Here is a 22,254-nt window from a genome sequence, read left to right as displayed (position 1 = left end):
ATCCCTTATCAGGCATATTGCTTATATCTCCATTTCATTTAGCTCTCTTGCTGTGATTTTTGTCCTGTTCTTTCATTTTTGCCATATTAGTTTGTCTCCTCATTTTGTCTAACTCTGTGTTTGTTTCTTTGTATTAGGGAAATCAGCTCCATCTCCTGATCTTGAAAGTAGTGGCCTTATGAAGAGGTTTTGTGGTGTGTTGTAGCACAGTGTCCTCTGTTCTTTGGAACCAGGCACTTCAGGGATGTCTCCTGTGTAGCTGTGTGGGTCCTACTGTGTGACTGGATTGCATTTACCTTTAGTCTAGTTGGCTGCAAGGGTCCATTTTTAGCTATTTGGGTTGCTTTGGTCAGGGTTTGGTCCCTGTGCTTTTAGGGGGCCTGTAGTAGGTTAGCAGTCAGATTGGATGCCTGCCCTTAGTCTGTGTGCTCTGGGACTGCAGGCACACTGAGCTGCGGGGCACTATGTCTGCACTGCCAGTTATAAGGTTTGGCTGCTGGGACTGTGGCTACACTGGTTTGTATGGTTATATTCCCTTCTCCCCAGGACAGGAGTCATTTTGGAGTGGCACTGGTCCCTGCTGGGGTTGCTTGCATGGTGTTTGGGGAAGATGTGGCTTTGGAGGCATGCCTGCTGAGTGGGTCAGGTTGGATGTGGTATCTCTGCAAGGGAAGGCAGAGGTGGGACTTGGTGTGAGCAATATGTGTAGAGAATGTTTGTGGTGGTTCCACAAGTATCTGGCTATAAGGGGGGGTGGGGTGCCACGGTAAAAGAATGGCACTTGCTAGCACTTTTGTTCTTGAAGTCTCCTAAAGATTCCTGCACATCTAGCACAAAATGTGAGCTACCCCAGGCACTTTCCAAACTGCTTCTGCCTTGCAGTGTCTCTGCAGAAGTATTTGCTATGCTGGCTCTTTGAGGGTGGGAACTCAATTTTCTGTTATCCTCCAGCTCTCCTGAAGCTGATCCAGCTGATTTAAAAATACCTGGAGTTAGGGTCTGCTGATTTTAAAACTTTGGAAGTTAAGCCCCACTGGTTTTCAAAGCCAGATGTTATGGGGACTCATCTTTCCAGTGTGGGTTCTCCATACCTGTGGTACCTGCTGTGGATTCTGCTCCTCTCCCTCCTTGGTGCTTTGGTATCCCTCCTGTGTGAGGTTAGTCTCACAGAGGTTTGTTTCCTAAATGCATTTCTGCCCCTTCTGCCCCTCCTGTACTTCTCAGTGTGGCCTTCTCTACGATTGACTGTTAAATATCATGTGCCAGTTTTTGAGTCTTTTCCAGAGTTAGTTGCACTGTGTGTCCATGAGCTTAGGATCTTACTGCTCTGCCATCTTCTCAGAAGTCCAAATATGACAGATCCCTTTTTAAACCCCAGGAAGCTCTTCATCTCAAAATGGAAGAGAGGAATGTGGCGTCTACCTTTTGGGGCTGTTTTTTAAACCATTTGGATCTTAGTGTTCTTTTGGGGGGAATGGTGGTTACTGCTTTTTAAATTTTAATTCCAGTATAGTTCATATATAGTATTCATTTCAGTTGTACAATGTAATGATTCAGTAATTTTATGTATTCCTCAGCACTCATCATAAGTGTATTCTTTAATACCCATCACCTATTTTATCTATCTTCCCACTCACCCCTCTGGTAACCATCTCTTTGTTCTGTGTGGCTAAGAGTCTGTTTTTTTGGTTTGTGTCTTTTTCCCCCCTTTGTTTTGTTTCCTAAATTCACTATAGGTGGAAATCATAGTATTTGTCTTTGTCTGACTTAATTATTTCTCTTAACATTATACGCTATTGCTCCATCCATGTTGCTGCAAATGGCAAGACTGCATTCTTTTTATGGCTGAATAATATTCCAGTGTGTGTGTGTGTGTGTATACACCACATCTTTATCCTTTCATCCATCCATGGACACTTGGGCTGCTTCCGTTATTGGCTATTGTAAATAATGCTGTGGTAAACATAGGGGTGGTCTTATTTTCTGGATTAGTGCTTTCATATTCTTTGGGTGAGTACCCAATAGTATAGTTACTGGGTCATAGGGTAGTTTGTTTTTAATTATTGAGGAACCTCCGTACTGTTTTCTACAGTTGCTTTTCCAGTTTGCATTTCTGCCACTAATGCATGAGGATTTCCTTTTTTTCTCCACATCCTCATTAACACCTCTTTTCTTGTGTTGTTGATTTTAACCATTCTGACAGATGTGAGGTATTATCTCATTGTGATTTTGATTTGCCTTTTTCTGATGATGAGTCATGTCAAGCATCTTTTCATGTGTCTTGTTGGCCATCTGTATGTCCTCTTTGAAGAAAATCTGTTCAAGTGTTCTGTCCACTTTTAAATTTTTTAAAGATTATTTTTTTGTTGTTAAGTTGTATTCTTTATTTATTTTGGATACTGACCCTTTATCAGGTATGTCATTTGCAAATACCTTTTCTCATTCAGTAGGTTGTCTTTTAGTTTTGTGGATAGTTTCCTTTGCTATGCAGAAGCTTTTTATTTTGGTGTAGTCCTGATAGTTTATTTTTGCTTTTGTTTTCCTTGCCTCAGAAGACATACCTAAAAAAATGTTGCTATGGCCCATGTTAGAGAGATTATTGCCAATGCTCTTGTCTAGGATTTTTATGGTTTCATGTCTCACATTTAGGTTTTTAGTCTGTTTTGAGTTTATTTTTGTATATGGTGTAACAAACTGGTCCAGTTTCCTTCTTTTGCATATAGCCAAATTATGGATGTTAGTATTGTTATTTGCAGAATCATAGTAGTAGACTCATTGAGCTCTGATCTTCCAGCTTCCTTCCAGTTTCAGAATTTCATGAATTCTAAGTATTTTGTAGCATTTCTGATAAATTTTTAATTACTGAGACTTAAATGTTTTTAATATTTGCAAAATATTTCTCTACTGGCTTTTTAAAAGATGTTATTTTTAAAAAAACTTCCTGTGGATTACAGTCCTATTATAACAGAATATATGCATTCTTAAAATTAATTATACTATATAGAATTGTTCAATAAAAGGAGAACAGTCAGTATTGCAGTGGTCAGAAACTTTGTTAGTTACATGTACAAAAAGACAAAAAAAAACAGCAGTTTTACACATGCTAAATGATTAAGAAATACTAAGTACTACAATAAATAAGGTACTGAATAATGCTTGAGGTTTGCCTGTTAAAATGGGCTTCAGAAGGACTGCCTCTTGGAAGATTTTGAGAAGTGTGATACAAGGCAGGTTATCTGCAGTCTGGTGGAAATTTCAACACTAGATGTAGACATGTGTGGTTTTTCATGTGCAGCAAACTGAGGCAGCTGGTAGAAGTTAGAAGTGTATACTGTTTGTGTATTTCTACATTGCTTGGTTCAGTTTTTTTTAGCTCATTTCAAATGGTTGCCTTTTTCTGTGTTTACCTAGTGAATGCTTGTCCCAGAGGAGAAATTGCACCTAAGCAAATGCAAAATCCACATGATGCTTAGATAGTTGCCTAATACAGTAATCTCTCAGGAAAAAAATTGTGTTGCAAAACAACCATTATAGCAGAGCTGGCTATAATTTTAGCCTTGAAAAAGTTGCACGGATAGTACACACAGTGTTTTCATATGCCTTACCCAGTTCCCCTAAATGTTCAGATTTTGTATAACCATAATGTAATGATCAAAACCAGGAACTTGACATTGATGCTGTCATGTTAACTAACCTTAGAGCCTCTTCAGATCTTGTCATTTTCTCATTCTTTTCTTGTTCCAGGATCAGACAGACTCAGGATCCCATATTTCATTTACTTGTCATGTTTCCTTCATCTTCTTTCATCTTCTGTCATCTCTCACAGTTCTTCATTCTTTCTTTGTCTTTCCTGATCTTGACACTTCAGAGAACACCTGGACAATTATTTTGTGGATTATCCCCCCTAATTTGGATTTGTCTGATATTCATGGTTAGATTGAGATGATGCGTTTTTGTCAAGAAAACCACAGAAGGGATGTTGTGTCCTTCTGACTGCATTATATACATGATATCTGAGACATTGGGGTTTTTTTGAGACATTAATTTTTAAGATGTGTTCAGTGTTTCTATTTTTTACTTGTGTAATATATATTTAATACTTTACTGTCACTTGTTTTTAATGTCTTCATTTTCAACAGTACTTTGACTTTTTTTTTGATAAGCCCTGTGGAAAAGAATTACACTGTTACGGCTATGCTTTTATAGGCTTTGATTATTTTTCTTTGTATAGTTGTACATTTTATAGTATATTTTGATGCCTCAATTATTATTGAGTAGTATATTTCACTTTCTCAGTTGTTGCTATCAATTTGAGAGGGTAATAATCATTTTTGAAATACTAGTGTTATTCTATACTGTCTTTGTGAAATCTTTTTATGTAATTACTATCATTATTTTGTTTCAGTGTCAATAGTAATGGGAATTCCCACAGTGAAGAGAGAAGTGAAATCTTACCTCATAGAAACCCTTCATTCCCTTATTGATAATCTGTATCCTGAAGAGAAGTTGGACTGTGTTATAGTCGTCTTCATAGGAGAGGTAATTATTTGTCATTATTTTTTTTTTTACTACACGTAATGTATAAGAGTTGAAACCACAAATGAATGTTTTAATATGCTTTTATAAGCATGTTTTTTTTGAGGTCAAAAATATGGAACGCTTCACGAATTTGCGTGTCATCCTTGTGCAGGGGCCATGCTAATCATGTTTTTAAAAATGTAATGAATAAATGTTAGATAATACATTTTTTTCTGATAGTTAAATGTAAGTCTAACTTGTTATGTTTTCCTTAACTTGTCTCCTATAGTAACAGTCCAGGAATAGAGATCTCTTGTGAAGAGGATATTATTATATACAATAATCTTTAAGAGCAATGAGTCCCCGTATTTAGCTCTCAGACCTGAATTTAGAGTTTTGCACTGATTTTCTTTGGGAGTTTTGAAACCTGAGAAAGGCTTTGCCTGGATTGGGATTTTATCATTTCCTTATTTTCTCTCCCCCCTACTCTGCATTCCCAAGATGCAGCCATTATTATTTTAAAAGTCAAAATATAAGGACCTGGCGATTCACAGACCTGTACCCCTGGGGATAAAAATATATGTTTATAAAAAATAAAAAATTAAAAAAATATATAAGGATGGGGAACATTTCTTATATTTTACTCTCCTCACAAGATCTAGGGAAAGCATATTAAATATGCTTTTTGGAAATAATGAAGGAAAAAAGCACCTGGAGTAAATATTTTCGTAATTATCATGTAGAATTTCAGAATATGAAAGGATTTAGGACATTTTCTGGTTCTAGCATACTGGTTTGCAACTTTTCTTGGTCTCTCATGTCTTTAAAAAAATATTGTTAATGATTTCTTTAATATAAAAGTAAACACATGCATGCCATTTAAAACAATTACAGAAATGTGTAATGAAAATTTACTGGTTACTCCTCCATGTAGATATAACTACTATTGATGTTCTGAAATATATTTTAAGAAATTCTTCCTATGGCTTGTATACATTTATGTGTAAATGGGATTATTATATATATTTGTTCATACCATGGACATTTTTCTATGCTAAAAAGAATATCATATCATCATTTTTTGTGATTGCAAAATAATCCATCGTATGGTTTTAACATAATTGACTTAGTTTCTGATTGATAGACATAGATTGTTTCAAATTTTTGCTCTTTTTTTTAAAGACTGCACGGTGCATTTCTATAAGTAAATTGTTGGGGACTGGAATACTTACTGATGTGGGATCCATTCCTAAATGTGTAATTGCCTGTTCATAGTCCACATACATCAAAATGTTCACACGTGGTCAAAGGCCCTCCAGAAGTTGAGCTAGGTTATTCTTCCCAGCTGTCTGAGAGAGACCTGTTCCCATGCTCTGTTAGATAATACTGCTAGATAATATTGGTCTTCAGGTTTTTTTGCCAACTTGATGGGTAAAAAGAAAATATTTCTTTTAATTTGGATTTCTTTACCAAATGGGATTAAATATTGGCTTTTAACCCCTTGTATTTATAGAGTGTATTTGTCAATAGCATATTGTATGTCAGTAGAAATTGGAGTAGTCTCCTTGGTTTATATGTCTTGTGGCCATTTGTATTTATACAAATTTTTGTCAACTAGTAGAAATTGGGACAGTCTCCTTGGAAAGCAATTTGGCAATAGCTGTTCAGATTTAAAGTACTAAATACTCAGTGACCTAACATTCTGCTTCTAAAAATTGAGGTAGTAGAAGCATTTTCAAGTGTGTAAATATGTTCAGGCTTATACACACATTTATACAGCTCCTACGTATGCATTAATTAGATGAATAGAGATAATGGTCTTGTGGAACAAACATTTCATGTTGTGAGAGTTGGATTATGGGGTTATGCCACTTTCTCTTGTATACACTTTTGTAAGATTAGAATTTTGAGCATGTACTGATTTTTAATGAGAAAAAAAAAGCCTTAACACCATAAAAGAAAAGAAATTTGTACTTGGGTAAAGGGAAGACTCAGATTTTTTTCTTTTTTTTTTCTTCCTGTGTAGGGAAATCTCACTACTTCCCTACTGTGTGTTTGTTCCCTGTGTGGCTCTACTTTTTTTTTTTTTTTTAGGGTTTATTTATTTATTTGAGAGAGACTGAGAGACAGAGATAGTGAGGGAGAGAGCATGAGCGGAGAGGAGAGGGAGAAGCAGGCACCCCGCTGAGCAGGGAGCCTGACGTGGGGCTTGATCCCGGGACTCTGGTAGGATCATGCCTCCCAGGCATCCCTTTCTCTTCTTTGACCTAGACACTTCGTGGACACTTTTGGTCAGCAACTGTATGGAACTTTGCCCCACCTCAAGGAATTCTCTGTGACAGCTTCTGGGTGTCCTACAGTTGAACTGAATTCTGATGCGATCTACCTGAAGTTGAGGTCAAATCTCACAGATTAAGGGCTCGTTTGCGCAGAACTGGCTCCCATGCCCCCATGCATGCATACTTCAGAGGCCAGTTGCAAGCCCTGTGTTTCTGACCAACCAGCTATAGGTTGGAGGTTCCAAAGAGCCCTTTCCTTGGGTGTGACTAATTTGTTAGAGTGCCTAACAGAACTCTGTGCAATACTTATGTTTACTAATTATGAAAGGATATGATAAAGGATAGAGATGACAGCCAGATGGAAGGGGTGTGCAGCACAAAGTAAGTAGGAAGGGGTGTGGAGCTTCCATGCTCACCGAGGGCGCCATTCTCCCAGCACCTTTATGTATTCACCAGCATGCAACCTCCCCCACCCTGTCCTTTTGGGTTTTTCTGGAGGCTTCATTACATAGTCATGACTTACTAAATCATTGGCCATTGGTGATTGATTCAGCCTCCTGGTCCTCTACCTTCTCTGGAGGTTGAAGGGGTAGGACCGAAAGTTCCAACACTCTGATCACATGGTTGGCTCTCCTGGCAGCCAGCCCCCATCCTTCATTAGGGTGGGGGGAAGGGATGGGTCCCAAACCACCTCATTAATGTAACAGAAGAACATCTACTGTGCTTATCATTTGTGAAATTGCCAGGGTTTGGGGAGCTCTGTGCCCGAAATGGGGCAAAGACCAAATATATATTTAATATTACAAATCACAATGCCATAACTTAAAAATAGTTTTCAGTCTATAGGGTCAGATTTGTGTACATAAGAATTCAGGACCCTTCACCTGATCACTAAGATGTAATAATACTGGGTGTGGGGTAGATGACCCATATTCAAGGCCTGAATTCTGCCATTTAACTGCCACTTGAGCCTCGTAAGCTCAGCAGTGTTGCAGGCAGGTGTAGTGAGATCACACACAGGGAGAAGTGTTGCATGCTTACAGTTCAGTGTGACTGCCTGCAGTTTTCTGAAGACCCCCGAATTGCGGTGTTTGTATATGTGTTGATGTAGATTTCAGCATCTGGAAGAAAATCTGTTCTGAGCCACAAAGTTGATTTGAAGAATTGATGGATTTATAGAGTTCACTGAATTGCCTTTAGGCAGTTGAGAATTATTAATCACTATGTTTGATTCTACCTTGATTAGTAGTTACTAATCTAAGTGTTTGGTAGCCTGAGGCACATTAACACTAGTAACAAATACATATTCTGTGGAGGTGACCACGATCTGTATGTTGCATGGTTTCTGGCTCTAGATCTCTAGCATCTTCCTAAGCCTGCATTTCGAACTGCCTACTTGATAACATTAGTTGAATGTTTTATGAGCAGTTTTTAATCCGTCCATAACTAAGTTAATCTGGTTTTCTCAAACTGCTTCTCCTCCAGGTTTTCCATGTTATTCAAGTCTTTTTTACCTCACAGAATTAATAGGTCTGTGTTCCAGTTCTTTTACTCTCAGTTTGTCACATAGACCTCGCTTGTCCTCAGCTCTGTTTGTGTTACTCCTTAGCCTGAAGTGTGGCCTCTTCCTTTCTTTCTTAATCATCCTCCAGGTCCCTGCTCATCCCTTTTATGAAACTGTCCTCAGCCTCCTTTATGAAATTTATTTAGGTTAAATAGGTAGAAATAAACTGATCTTTTGCAAACATTTTTAATTTTTGCAAAGGTGTGAATTACCTCTGGTCCACTTTAATGTGTGAGCAAAAAATTAAAAATGAAAAAGAGCTGTAGAAGAAAGCATATAAATGTTAAAATATATCATAGTCTTTTCATGCCTGTTTGACCTCCCATTCTTCATGTTCTTTTTTTCTTGGAGAGGGTCCGTGAGAATGCCCCTCTGGGAGAAGAGGAGACACAAAAAAGTAGTTCCTGGCTCTATTTTTGTTCTTTGTTCCTCTCTGGTGATTTCTCCCCTGGGGTCAATTGGGCATAAATGATGAGACATTTATAGAACATGCAAGGTTTTGAGAGTTGACTGTTAATGTACTGCTTGAAAGCTTACTGACTCTATTCTAGAATTGCAGGACTTAAGAGGAATAAATTCCAGTTGCTCTGAAGGATCCATGATATGATCCAAGTGTGATATTCAGATTTTAAGATTGTATCATTCTCACATTTACTTTAACTTAGCACTTTTACTTTAAATTATGACCTTTGCATTTTAATGATCTTTTGTCTGTATGTCTCATTATTTGTTATGTATTTTATAGTATTTCTTTTGCTGTATTATCATTCATATTATTAAAATATTTTCCTACAGTGTCCTCTGGATTTCAGCAAAATTTGTTTTTCCTGTTCTGTTTTTATATTTAGAGAATTCTCCCATTTTATAAATCTGACTGGGAGGAAGCCGCCCTCCCATTATACAAACTAAAAATGCCAGATAATTGCTTTACCAGTTCAGGCATATGACCTGGGCTCAGCCACTTGGATATTCCTATCCTGGACTTTGAGTGGAGCTTAATTATTTTTTGATAACACAGAATACCCCAAAGGATAAAGACACAAATTATTAGAAATAATAGGGAAATTTGTCAAGGTGACTGGATGAGATTGATTTATTTTTCTATATACCGGCAAAAAACCCATTTCTTCTAAAAGTATTTTTCTAAAGAAGCAGGGATTCTGGAATATGTCTCAGTCTGGGATTGTGTCGTGTTTCCTTATGATTAAATTCAAGTTTCACATTTTTTAGCAAGAACACCATAGAAGTGATATGGTATTCTTTTTCAGAGTCTCCTATTGAGATGATTTTGACATATCTCATTATCACCATTGTTAACTTGTATCACTTGATTAAGGTGGTGTCTGACAGGTTTCTCTTCTATAAATAAGCTCTTTTTCCATATGTACTTAGAAGCTATCTTCTGGAGTGACGCTTTGAGATCATGCATATATCCTGTTTCTCTTTAACTTTTCCCAACTAATCATTCTTAATGATTCTTGCCTCTGACAGTTATGTTTGCTGAATGGTGATTTCCTTGTTTCTTCTACAGTAATTGGAATTTTGCAAGGAAGAACTATCCTTTTCTTCAATTTTATTTTGTTGGTTATTGATACCAGTGTGAAGTTGTGGATATTATGGTAAATTTTTTACTTTGTTATTAAAATTGTTAAAATTTGGCCACCTGTTGCTCTTTCAATATGCCCCATCATTTTTCCTTATATCCTAGCAACGTAAGAAGTTCTCAGCTTATTTTGTATTTTCCCTGCCCCAAACCTGGAATCAGCCATGTCCGGAGGGAACCTAGTATCTCTTAATTGGAGAGAAACCAATTAATTGGAGAGAAACAAACCTGTTATCTCTTAATAGGAAATACATGTATGCATATATACACACATCTGTACATCTATACAGGTCTTAAGTCCATTTATCTGTATGTGTTAAAAATCACGAGTTGGTAATGACACCTTTGATTCCAGTCCAATACTGCAGGGTTCATTCTAGCCTCCACTAATTCCTTATTCTTACTAAGTTCCCCATTAGTGGGAAACTTAGCCTCATGATTCACAGTGTATCTGCTTACTTGCTTAATCCCAAATAAGCACCAAGTAGTTTCTGTATTGCTGATCTATTTAAACCTGTTGATTAAAGTTCATTTTCTAATTTCTTCAAGAAAGGTCCACATGAGCAATTTTCCCAGAAGTCCTGGGTGGTCAAAGATGTTATCTTCTGCCTTTATTATTTGCTTGGGTATAGAAGCCCCCAATCACAGTTTCTTTTTTAGGAGGTTGGAGGGGAGTGCTAGTGCTGAAGCCAGCTAGATGACCTTCCACGTTTCTCACTGCTTGCTCTAAGAAACCCATATTGCCCAGTTGCCCAAATGATTCTTTCTCCATCCTTAAAGCCTAGTGATCTTGCTCTAACACGTCTTGATTTCAACCACTGTGGATCATTTTTCCCTGGCACATAATACGGTCTTTAGGTATATAGAATCAAATCTTACTTGTTTTTTTCAGAAAAGAACTTTTGAATGTTCTTTTTATTGTGAACTTTTAAAGACAAGAAAGTTGAAAGAATTTTACAGTTACATCTGCATATATGACACCTATATTTTACTACTAAAGTTTTAGTATTCATTTATCATATCCCTACCAATCCATCCTTTATCCATCATTAATCCATTGTATTTATATGTCTTCTTTCAGGAATTGTCTTCAACCCATTTGCCCATTTAAAAAAAAAAATTGTGTGGTGGTTTTTTGTGTGTTTTGTTTTTGAGTTATCAGAGTTCCTTATATATACTGGATACTTTTACTTTGTCAAATATGGGTGTTTTGTGAGTATTTTCTCCTAATCTGTGGAAGTCTATTCATGTTTTTCACATTTTCTTACTGAGGAGAAGTTTTTAATTTTGATGAAGTCTAATTAATTTTTTGCTTTCTAATTATTGTTCTCCATGATCTTAAGAAATCTTTGCCTAGCCCCAAATTGTGAAGATTATCTCTTTTGAAAACTTTGTTTTAATTTTTGTGTTAAGTCTGCAATCCGTCTTGGGTTAATTTTTGTTGTGGTGTAACACAGTGTTCACGTTCATTGTTTTCAAATGAGATAATCATTTACTCCAGTACCAGTTGTTGAAAACACTTTCCTTTCCCCACTGGATTGCTTTGATGCCTTCGTTGAAAATCCATGACCACGTACATGTGGGTCTTTTTCTGTTCTGTTTCATTGACCTATAGGTTGATCCTTACGCATGTACCTCACTATCTTGATTACTATAACTTTGAATAAGTATTGAAATAAGGTAGTGGATTAAATCCTCCAATTTTGTTACTAGCAGAATTGATTTAGATTTTTTAGGCCCTTTGCATTTCCATGCAAATTTTAGAATCTTCACAATCATTTCTAATATCTAGTGTTGCTTCATAGTAGCAAGTGCTTTAACTGGGTGTTTTTTCTTTTAAATTAGTGGGGAAATGTTTGGTCATGATTTTTCATCTGTTTTGTGGCTGTCGATACAGGGTTTTTTTTTGTTTTTGTTCATAGGTTTTGCTGAATTTCTCCTTTTTTTCTTATTTTTTTTGTATAGTTGCTGTGCTGGTTCCTTTTTTATGAATCATCGTGGAAGGAAATAGCTTTTTTTTTTTTCTCCTTTAGACCACCGGATTACAAGAGGAGGAGGGGGTAAAGTAGTGTTCCAGACTAGTTGTTTTTTAATCAAAGACTGTCTTTGTAGCTGCTACAGTCAGGCTGCTTCCTACAAATATAGTTGGTCTGTGTAATTCTTCAGGCTACCTCTGATTATTGGAACCACATTGGATTCCTTTAGAGTTTGAGAAATTTGGTTATTAATATTTGTCTTACTGAAAATGGAGTTTGCAGTTTTGTATCTGTTTCTCATTGGTAGTGCTGTATAATGTCAGTGCTTCCTAGGCAAATTCTATATAAGAGGCGTAATTTTTTCTAGTTAGTTTAGTGTGCTTTCAGCGAGAGTTCAGTTCCCTGAATGCTTTGAAACTTTTTCCCACCCAAAGCATCTGAAGATTACATTAGCCTCAGAGACAGTAGTCCTCTGTCTGGTTATGTTTTCTCAAGCTCTTATAATTACCTGTTAGTCCTCTTTTTTAAATAAAGGCAGAAGTACAGATACCATTCTAATTATTCTTTCATTCGATGAACATGTATTTATTGAAGTACTAAGGTGAAGAAAGTACTGGAGGAGATTTAAAAAAAAATCCACTAGACAAGAGATGGTGCTCTTGTAATCTAGCATTACAAAGGGATATTTTTTTCTCTACTTACTTTTGTTGTTCTGCATTTGAAAACAATATATTAATTATACATACCCATGGCTGAAGAGTCCCAGCAGTCTGCGGAGTTTGTTATTCTAAACAGTAGTCTCCTGTCTTCACTCTTCCTAACGCCCCTCTAATTTCCTTCTTTTCCCTTCGCCATTTCCTTCCCGCTGAGACCTTTTCCATCCTCTCACCCAGCTGGTTGGCAGCCAGGCAGACCAGACAGACCTCCCTATAATGCTCTTCAGTTGACATTATTCTTTGATCTTTTCAAAGAACTTTTAGTTTTATTGACTTCATCATTTCTTTATTTTCCTGCTACATTAATTTCCATTCTTTATTACTTCTTCCCTTCTAGTTTTAGTTTAGTTTTCTACTGCTTTTAGTTTGGTTTACTCTTTTTCTAGATCTTTAGATTTTTCCAAATTCTTAGACACCCCCCCCACCCCGCCTTCTAGATTTTCTAGATTTTTTTCCTGAATTCTTAGGTTATTGGCTGGAGATCTTTTCTAATAGAGGCAATTTTAAGCTTTAAATTTCTCTCTCAGTTCCACATTAGCTGCATCTCATAAATTTTGTTATGTCAAGTTTTACTTTCATTCAGATCAAAATACTTTCTAAATCCCCTTGTAATCTGCTTTGACCCGTGGATTATTTGGAAATGTATTGTTTAATTTTTACTTATTTGTAGACTTTCTGAATTTCCTTCTGTTGTTTTATTTCTAATTCAGACCTTTTAAATTTACCAATACTTGTTTATAAGCTAGCATATGGTCTATCCTGGACAAGATTCCATGTTGCTTAAAAAGAATGGATTCTGCTATTGTCCAAGAGGTGTGTTTTATAAATGTTTGTTAGATCGAGTTGGTAGTATTGTTCAGATCTTTTTTTTTTTTTAAAGATTTTTATTTATTTATTTGATAGACAGAGAGAGATCACAAGTAGGCAGAGAGGCAGGCAGAGAGAGGGGGAAGCAGGCTCCCTGCCAAGCAGAGAGCCCGATGTGGGGCTCGATCCCAGGACTCTGAGATCACGACCTGAGCTGAAGGCAGAGGCTTAAACCACTGAACCACCCAGGCGCCCCAATATTGTTCAGATCTTAAATAGACTTGCTGATTATCTGTCTCAGGTTTCTGGTTTTCATTTTAAATTACACATTACTGTGTAAGTGCATCAATAGTGTTTTGGGCCTGTAATTTTTTTAGCAGTTGCATATTAAGATGTTTACTTAAGCATTTGTTACAGATCATACCCAAGTCAATTAGGAAGAAATGGTACATACATAATATCCTATTAAATTTGCTTATAATTCAACCAGTATTTACCCAAACAGTGGTAAGTACTAGGCATATCTTTGAGTAAAACAAAGCCTCTTCCCAGTGAAACTTACAGAAAAAATTTAAAAAACAAATATACAATGCATTAAATGGTAATAAGTTCTTGAAGAAGAAGAATATTAGAAAGAATATTAATAATAAATAATTTGGGTTTATAGAAAATTTATGCAAATAATACAGAGACTATTCCCTTGACTTAGCTTGCCATAATATTTACCACATATGTAGCCATGACAAAACTATCAAAACTAGGAAACTAACATTGGTATAATACCATTTGCTAAACTGTAGACTTTATTCAAATTAGATGTTTTTCCACCTATGGTTGTTTTTATGCTTTAGCAAACCAGCCCTAAATACCGCCTTGCATTTAGTTGTTCTGACTCCTTAGTTGCCTTCTACCCATGACAGCTGGTTGTACTTTCCTTGTCTTTCATGAACTTAGAGATCTTCATTGAGCACACTAGTCAGTTACATTGTAAAATACCTCAGTCTGGATTTGTTTGCTATCTTCTCGTGATTGGACCGTAGTTATGCATTTTTGGTGAGAATAACAGGACTTACCTTTTGAAAGGGTCACGCTGACTTCCTTGGAAAGGAAAGCAAAGAACCTGCTTAGGAAACTATTGTAATAATACAGGTGAGGCTTAGACTAGGATAATTGAAGAGGTGGTAAGAATTTGATCGGAATGAGTTCTGATTGGAAAAGTTTGAGAACTGTTGCTGTAGCATCAACTATTTAGGAGAAGGAAAGGAGGAAAGACTGTGATAGACATATTGGAAATGAAGTGTGTGTATGTTTGTTTATTCTTTTAACAGCTTGACCATTTTACTAGAAACTAGTAAGGCCAGCTGGTATTTATTAGCCTTTCTGATACGTCTGCATTGAATTTAAAGTATCATAAAGCCAAGCATTAGATGGATAGGAATAGCTTCTCCTTTGACCCTAGGGACATAAAATTTATTATGAGCTGCCAGTCCCATTCTAGCCCATGGGGTCCCTTTAGTGCTTTTGATTTGTCACTTGTACACATTAGTTTTCTGGAATTTTCTTTGGTTCCTTATTATGTAAAGTAACATCTGTTTTAGGCCCTGAAAGAGTTAATAAGGACTGGATTTACTTTTCCTGCTATAAGCAGCTAGAAGGCTGAACAAAATATGATTCCTTTGTTCTCAGACATTGGACAGCAGACTGTGCACAACAGGATTCCCTGAGACAGAAAAATGAATGCAGTGAATACCACAATTTCCCCAACTTTCTGCCTGGAGATGCATTCCAGATCACACTGCACAAGGGCAGTCACAGGGAGAGCAAGGGGAAACTGCAGAACAGAGTTGCAGAAAGGAGACTGCTGCACAGAAAATGAGAGTGCCTTTGGGTCCTTGTTATATTGGGGTGTGTGTGCGCACAGGGTACACTACACAAGTCTGGGGAGAAAAATGATCAGGGGTCTACAACCTGAATATTGCCATTGCTCATGTACTTTGAGTTCTGATGGGCCTAAATGGCAAGTCCTTGGTAGTCACCCAGGACATTTACTGGAGAATCCAGAGGAGTCAGACTGTCTTTGAAGTGGTCATTCTAGTCCCACCCACCCCACCAAAGCTAAAAAGAGGCCTGTGAGGGGTCAACTGATCCACAGTTGCCTGCCTGCTTAAATAAAGCCCAGTGCTTTAAAAAAAAAAAAAAAAATTAAGACACTCAAAAATGCAGGATTTATGATGTCTATCATCAAATAAAAAAGGGCTATCATGCCAAGAAGAAAAAAATGAACCATAACTAAAAGAAAATTTAGCTGACAAAACAAATCTAGAAGAGATAGAGGTGATAGAATTGGAGGGAAAGGACAACAAAACTATTACAGACGTTTTCAAGTACTTAACACACTGAGGAATGGAATGGAAGATGTATAAAGAATCAAATGGTATAACATAGAGCAATGGAAAGTACATCTCTGAAACTTAAACTTTACTATATAATCTTAACAGATTAGATACCAAAGGAAAGGATTAGATACCTTTGAATTTAAGAATGACAGTAGAATTTACCCAAAATTAAGAATATAGAGAAAGAGGCTGAAAAAGTACAGTGTTACTCACCGCATTTATCTATGGGATAATAGTAACTGCTCTACCATATGAGAGTCCAGATTGGAGAGGAGAAGGAAGGAATAATCACTGAAATTTTTCCTTTTTTTTTTAAGAAAAGTGTAAATCCTTAGATTTAAGAAGTCCAAAAAAATCCAAGCAGAATAAACAGAAAACCACTGTCAGGTATGTCATAATCAAATTGCTATAAACAGATAAAAGGCAGGTCTAGAAAGAAGCGTAAGCAAAGATACATTATACACAGAAAAAGAAGAGTAAGAATACTATAGATTCTTGTTAGAAACTGTGCAAGTCCAAGACAATGGAACAATGTCTTTAAAGTGCTAGAGGAAGAGCCTGTTTTGTTTTTTTTTAATTTCTAAATTTTTAGATGAATTGTCTTAGATCTCATCAGTCAACATTACAAAGTATTCATGCTACATACATCCTCATGACACCCAGGTATGTGGGTGTCTGTTAGAGCCGTATACAGATACAGTGTAACCTCTGTCCAGATAACAATGGCATTTTTCTCAGAATTAGCACAAAGAATCAAAGGGTACCTTGATCCCTTCTACTAGTTGGCAGCCTAAGGGCTGGTCCACACTGAATGTGTGCTTGGCCTTCTGCTACATCATGGGCTGTAGGCCATTGATTAGTGAGCTTCTGAGTTGTTAGCAAATTCTTCCACAATCTTTGTTTGAGATTTTAAGTGTAATTTCTTGCATTACTCCATAGAGCGAATAAAGAAAAATGTGTAAGGATATAGGAGACTAGTACAATGCTATCAACCTAATGATACAAAGTCTTAAGAGGTTATGCAGGAGGTAACTATCCAACGTGGTGGATATTGTTATTTTTATGACCTCTTTTCTGGAGACTCTTATGGCCTATTGACTAATTCAGACTTTTTAAAAAATTGGATTATAACTGACATACAATATTATGCTAGTTTAAGATGTACAAGATAGCTATTCAGTATGTTTATGTATTTTTAAATGATTACCGTGATAGGTCTAGTTACCATCTGTCACCATACAAAGTTGTTACAGTATTATGCGTTCTATCCCTATGCTATACATTACATCTTCATAACTTACTTACTTTATAACTGGGAGTTGGTACCTCTTAATCTGCTTCACCTCTTTCACCACCCCCCAACCCTGCAACCACTAGCTCTCCCTATCTAGGAGTCTCTTTTCGTTCTGTTTGTAAATTTGTTGTGTCTTTTAGATTCCACATATAAGTGAAATTTTATTGTCTTTGTCTTTGTCTGGCTTATTGACTATAGGTCTACCTGTGTTATCACCAGTGGCAAGATTGCATTCTTTGCTGTCGCTGAACAGTAGTCCACTTTGTAGATCACATTTTCTTTGTCCATCAGTGGGCACTTGAGTTGCTTCTGTATCTTGCCTATTGTAAGTAATGCTGCAGTGAACATCAGGATACATAGTATCTTTTCGAATTAGTGCTTTTGTGTTTTTTTTTTTTATTATTGATTAATACCCAGAAGTGGCATTCCTGAACCATATGGTAGCTGTATTTTAATTTTTTTGTGGACCTCCATACTATTTACCAGAGGAGGCTGCACTGACTTAATTGCCCACCAACAGGGTACGAGGGTTTCCTTTTCTTCTGCCAACACTTGTTGTTTCTTGTCTTTTTGATACTAGCCGTTCTGACTGGTTGGAGTGGTATTTCATTGCTGTTTTGATTTGCATTCCCCCGATAATTGTGATAGGGAGCATCTTTTCTTGTGCCTGTGTGTGTGTCTTCTTTGGAGAAAATGTCTATTCAGATCTTCTGCCCCCATTTAAGTCAGGTTTTTGTTAGAGTTGTATCAGTTCTCCAAGTATTTTGGATAGCCGCCATTACAGGTATCTCCTCCCATTCCATAGGTTGACTTTTCATTGCATTCCTTTTCTGTAAGTTGTTTCCTTTACTGAGCAATGTACTGTGCAATGTAGATGGTTTCCTTTACAGGGGAGAGGTAGGGAGTGGCCCTGTGGAGATAAAGCCTGGCTGGCCGGCCCTCTCGAGGTCAGGTGGGCAAGAGCTTTCTTCAGAGGCTTCCCAGCACGGTTTCCTTAGCTGGTACCACAAAGGTTGTATTCTCTTGGAGAAAAGTGACACCAGTTAACAGGCATTTAAGCAAATATTTTGCTAGTTATGTCAGTTAGCATGCAAAATAAGGATTCTGTGTAATTAGATATTAGATATGGTTCACTTGAGTTCCATACTTTTTATTACATATTACACAATAAATCTGCACTTGCATCCACTCATCTTAGCCCACCTCTTGAACAGCCTGTTGGGGAGAGGGAACCGGTCTTGTTCATCTCTGTATTCCTTTTCCTTTGGCTTGGCAAATCAGTGGCCCTTCACAAATGCTTGTCATATTGCATATCAGGTTGTTGCTTAAACATTAAAATTTGTATAAACCAATTCTGATCATATTCTCCAAAATTAGAGCTGATGAGTGGTAAGGTACTCATTGGTTACACATGTCTGTGAATAATTTATTAAAAGAGAAATCACTGACTAATGTTTAGGTTTATGTGGAAAGAATATGGAGAGGTTTGAGTTACGTGCCCATTTTATCTCCATAGCTGTTAGGAGTTTGAAGGATGTGGTGTTACTGCCTCACTCCTCATTCTTTAAGTGTAATAATAAAAATAGAAATCACTTTCAGTTAACAGAAATTAGAGGTAAAATACTTTTACAGAAAATCCTTTATATAACTTTTTATAGCTTAATAGTTTTGTAATTTCCAGGGTTAAGCTTAATCTTTTTCTTTCCGTTTGTTTTTCTCCAGTATTAAGTGTTTTTGGCAGTCTCTATACCCTAGATCATATTTTATGGGTCACTGATTCCTTTGACAATTGAGCATTTTAATATAAGCTGGGAATGTATTTAAAATTGGTAGGGAGGTGGGACGCCTGGGTGGCTCAGTTGGTTAAGCAGCTGCCTTCAGCTCAGGTCATCATCCCAGCGTCATGGGATCGAGTCCCACATCGGGCTCCTTGCTCCGCAGGGAGCCTGCTTCTCCCTCTGACTCTGCCTGCTACTCTGTTTGCCTGTGCTCGCTCTCACTCGCTCTCTCTCTGACAAATAAATAAATAAAATCTTTAAAAAAAAAAAAAAATTGGTAGGGAGGGCGCCTGGGTGGCTCAGTGGGTTAAGCCTCTGCCTTCGGCTCAGGTCATGATCTCAGGGTCCTGGGATCGAGTCCTGCATTGGGCTCTCTGCTCAGCAGGGAGTCTGCTTCCTCCTCTCTCTCTCTCTGCCTGCCTCTCTGCCTACTTGTGATCTCTCTCTGTCAAATAAATAAATAAAATCTTAAAAAAAAATTTTTAATAAAAAAAATAAAATAAAATAAAATTGGTAGGGAGTATTAGAACTCTATTTGTATATAATTTATTGATTGAGTGAGTGAGTGAGAGAGACTGCACAAGTGGTGGGGATGGGCAGGAGGAGAGGGAGAGGGAATCCCAACCAGGCTCCACACCCAGCACAGAGCCCGAAGCAGAGCTTGATTCCAGGACCTTGAAATTGTGACCTGAGCCAAAATCAAGAAGTTTAACCAACTGAACCATCCAGGCACCCCTGTTTGTATACAATTTTAAAATATACAGGTCTGATAAGCATTTATTTCTAACTCTGGGTAAAGTGCTTTTGACTTGGGTTCTCATTATCAGGCTAATAATAATGATGATAATAATACAGACAACAACAGCTTTTTATTAGTGGTTTTATCATTAAGTGTCATAGTCTCTAAGGCGTTTTTTCCTCCTGCCTTTTTTTTTTTTTTTTTTTTTAAATAGTATAGGAAAGGAGGGCTCACGAAAGTGACTTACTTTCACTTAATACAGGCCAAGTAGCTACGGAGACAGATCTTGAACCTAGGTTTTAGGATTATAAGTGGAGAAATCTTTCCCTATAGCGTGGTGCATCTGTGATTAACTCACTGCTTATAGTTTGGGTGTTTCAGAAGAAGCAAAAATAGTTTCTGTACCATTTTTTCTACCTAATCAGAGACCACTGAACATAATAAAAACTGACCTCTGTTTATTGTATTAGTAAGTACTCCATGATATATTGTAGTGCAATAAAATAGAATACAGAAATGCAAATCCATGTCTCAAAATTAGATGCCATGCTTTCCCTTAATATTGTAATTATTTATTTGAATTCAGTATTAAAAGTTAAAAATTTAAAAACAGTAATGTATGTATAATTTTTTTTCTTTTCCCAGACAGATAGTGATTATGTACACAGTGTTGTAGCCAACTTGGAGAAAGAGTAAGTTCTTAATTATGAAAATGATAATATTTTAGTTACTGTTACTTACTGGCTTTTTGCTAAAAGAAAATGCCTCTTTTATAGTTCATTTCTCTGTGTTTAGTGTTTATTGGGTCACTATCATTGGTCTTTTAAAGTGGGTGGATATACGGTTTTCTGATCATGGACAAAGTGGTATATTTCAGTATAGAAAAGATTTGAATGCCATACATATGTAACTCTGTTAATGAATTATCGATCTTAAAGACCATAGAGAGGATCATACAAGATTACTTATGTCTTTCACCCTCAGTTGACAAAGAAAACACTCTGCTATCACGGTGGATAGTCTTACAGTGGTTGTAGCTTGTTGTAGTTGTAGTGGTTCCAAACCTCAGTGCTAAACTATGGCTAAATCTGTTCTATTCTGCAAAGACTGAGTAATAGTTTACTGTGAGCAAGGACTTACCAGCTAATGGGGGAAAGCTTAGTAAGTTTCTGATATTAGTTTTCATAATACTGCCTTCATAGCTTTAATAGTGATACCATAAAAACTCGTCATGATATGGGTTTCTTCATTGACTTTTACCTATTTTTGCCCTAAAGATGTAGCTTTTACTTAAAAAGCCAAAAGGAAGGAACAATTATTTGTCAACCCTAGATTTAAAATAATGTGGTTCTTACTTTGTCTAAAATGCTGAAACCAGAAACTTTTTAAAAACCTATGAAGAGTGCAGAAGTAAATTGTGCATTTGTTGTTGTTGTTTTTCCTTCAAGTGCTCAATTTCTTGGCAACCCTTTATATAAGCAGAATTTAGTATAGATTCCTCAAATACAGGAGCAGGGCACTAATTATAGCCCCTCCACCCCTTGGCCACATGGTCAGGTCTTTGGGGTTTATGCTGTGATTTTTGTCATTTCTCTTCTTCCTCAGTATGTAGGAACACCAAGCCCGGAAAAAAGTATGACTAAGCATGAACCACATTTGTGTAAATGCGGGTAGTTGCACAAGGATTTTGTGGAGATTTGCAAAAACTAAATGAGGGGAATGCAAACGTGGAAGGAATACATTTGAGTTAGTCAAGCTGATCACAAAAGCTTTATAACGGGTTTTCTCAACCTTGGCATTATTGACATGGGAGGTGAGATAATTCTTTGTCGTGAGGACCCTCGTATGTGTCCAGGGTACTGAGCACCCTCCTTGATGTCTGCCACTAAAGTCAGTAGTACATCCCACAGTTAGGACAACTGGATTCCTCCAGACGTTGCTCCATGTATGACACAGACACACACACACATTTGTTAGTTTGTTTTTCTTCAATTCTCTATTGTCTGTGATACCTTCATTTTGATTTTTTAAAATTCTGATACTTTTTAGGAATATAATACATGCAGTTGGCTTAGGATTTCTATGCTTCTCTAGGGATAGTAGCATTTTTTGCACTGTTTTTAAAGCATTATTTAAAAAAAAAACCCTTTGTGTTATTCAAAAAATTCTTATTTTCTGGCAAGTAAAATCAATGATGAGCTGCTTCCGTGAGTGACCCTGACAGTATACCTCACTGATATATTTTATGTTAAGCACACTAAGTTGAGCATTAAGATAGATAAAATCCCACAGAGCTTAAATAACTCAGCTAATCTTTCTTATGACAGATTTTCTAAAGAAATCAGTTCTGGCTTGGTGGAAATAATATCCCCTCCTGAAAGCTATTATCCTGACCTGACAAACTTAAAGGAGACATTTGGAGACTCCAAAGAAAGAGTAAGGTGAGCCTGTGTTGTTTAAGATCCCTCAATTTTGTGAGTATGATATGGAATAAATGTTTACCATGTAATAAGTATTTACTGGAATGTAACATATTTTACGACTCAGCTAATTTGTGAGAGCTAATGCATTTTTGGTTATTAAT

The 22,254-nt window shown here is 36.8% G+C and overlaps 1 protein-coding gene and 1 non-coding gene across 9 annotated transcripts in view; one reads left to right on the top strand and one right to left on the bottom strand.

Annotated features, from left to right (window-relative positions):
* Positions 1-22,254, top strand: part of MGAT4A (alpha-1,3-mannosyl-glycoprotein 4-beta-N-acetylglucosaminyltransferase A) — a 151,238-nt gene that overhangs the window by 98,453 nt on the left and 30,531 nt on the right. For all 8 annotated transcript variants that reach the window (XM_032352003.1, XM_032352009.1, XM_032352007.1 and 5 more), the window contains 3 exons: positions 4,406-4,539; positions 20,316-20,362; positions 21,998-22,111. In XM_032352003.1, coding sequence (XP_032207894.1) covers positions 4,406-4,539; positions 20,316-20,362; positions 21,998-22,111 — 295 coding nt within the window. The remainder of the gene's footprint in view (positions 1-4,405; positions 4,540-20,315; positions 20,363-21,997; positions 22,112-22,254) is intronic.
* LOC116596647 lies at positions 4,646-4,747 on the bottom strand. The gene has a single exon (XR_004288235.1). It is a non-coding gene; the product is annotated as a U6 spliceosomal RNA (small nuclear RNA).

This window comes from Mustela erminea, chromosome 7, assembly GCF_009829155.1.
Source record: "Mustela erminea isolate mMusErm1 chromosome 7, mMusErm1.Pri, whole genome shotgun sequence".
Taxonomy (NCBI): domain Eukaryota; kingdom Metazoa; phylum Chordata; class Mammalia; order Carnivora; family Mustelidae; genus Mustela; species Mustela erminea.
Note: the sequence above shows the minus strand (reverse complement) of the source record. Positions and strands in the feature narration are given on the sequence as shown.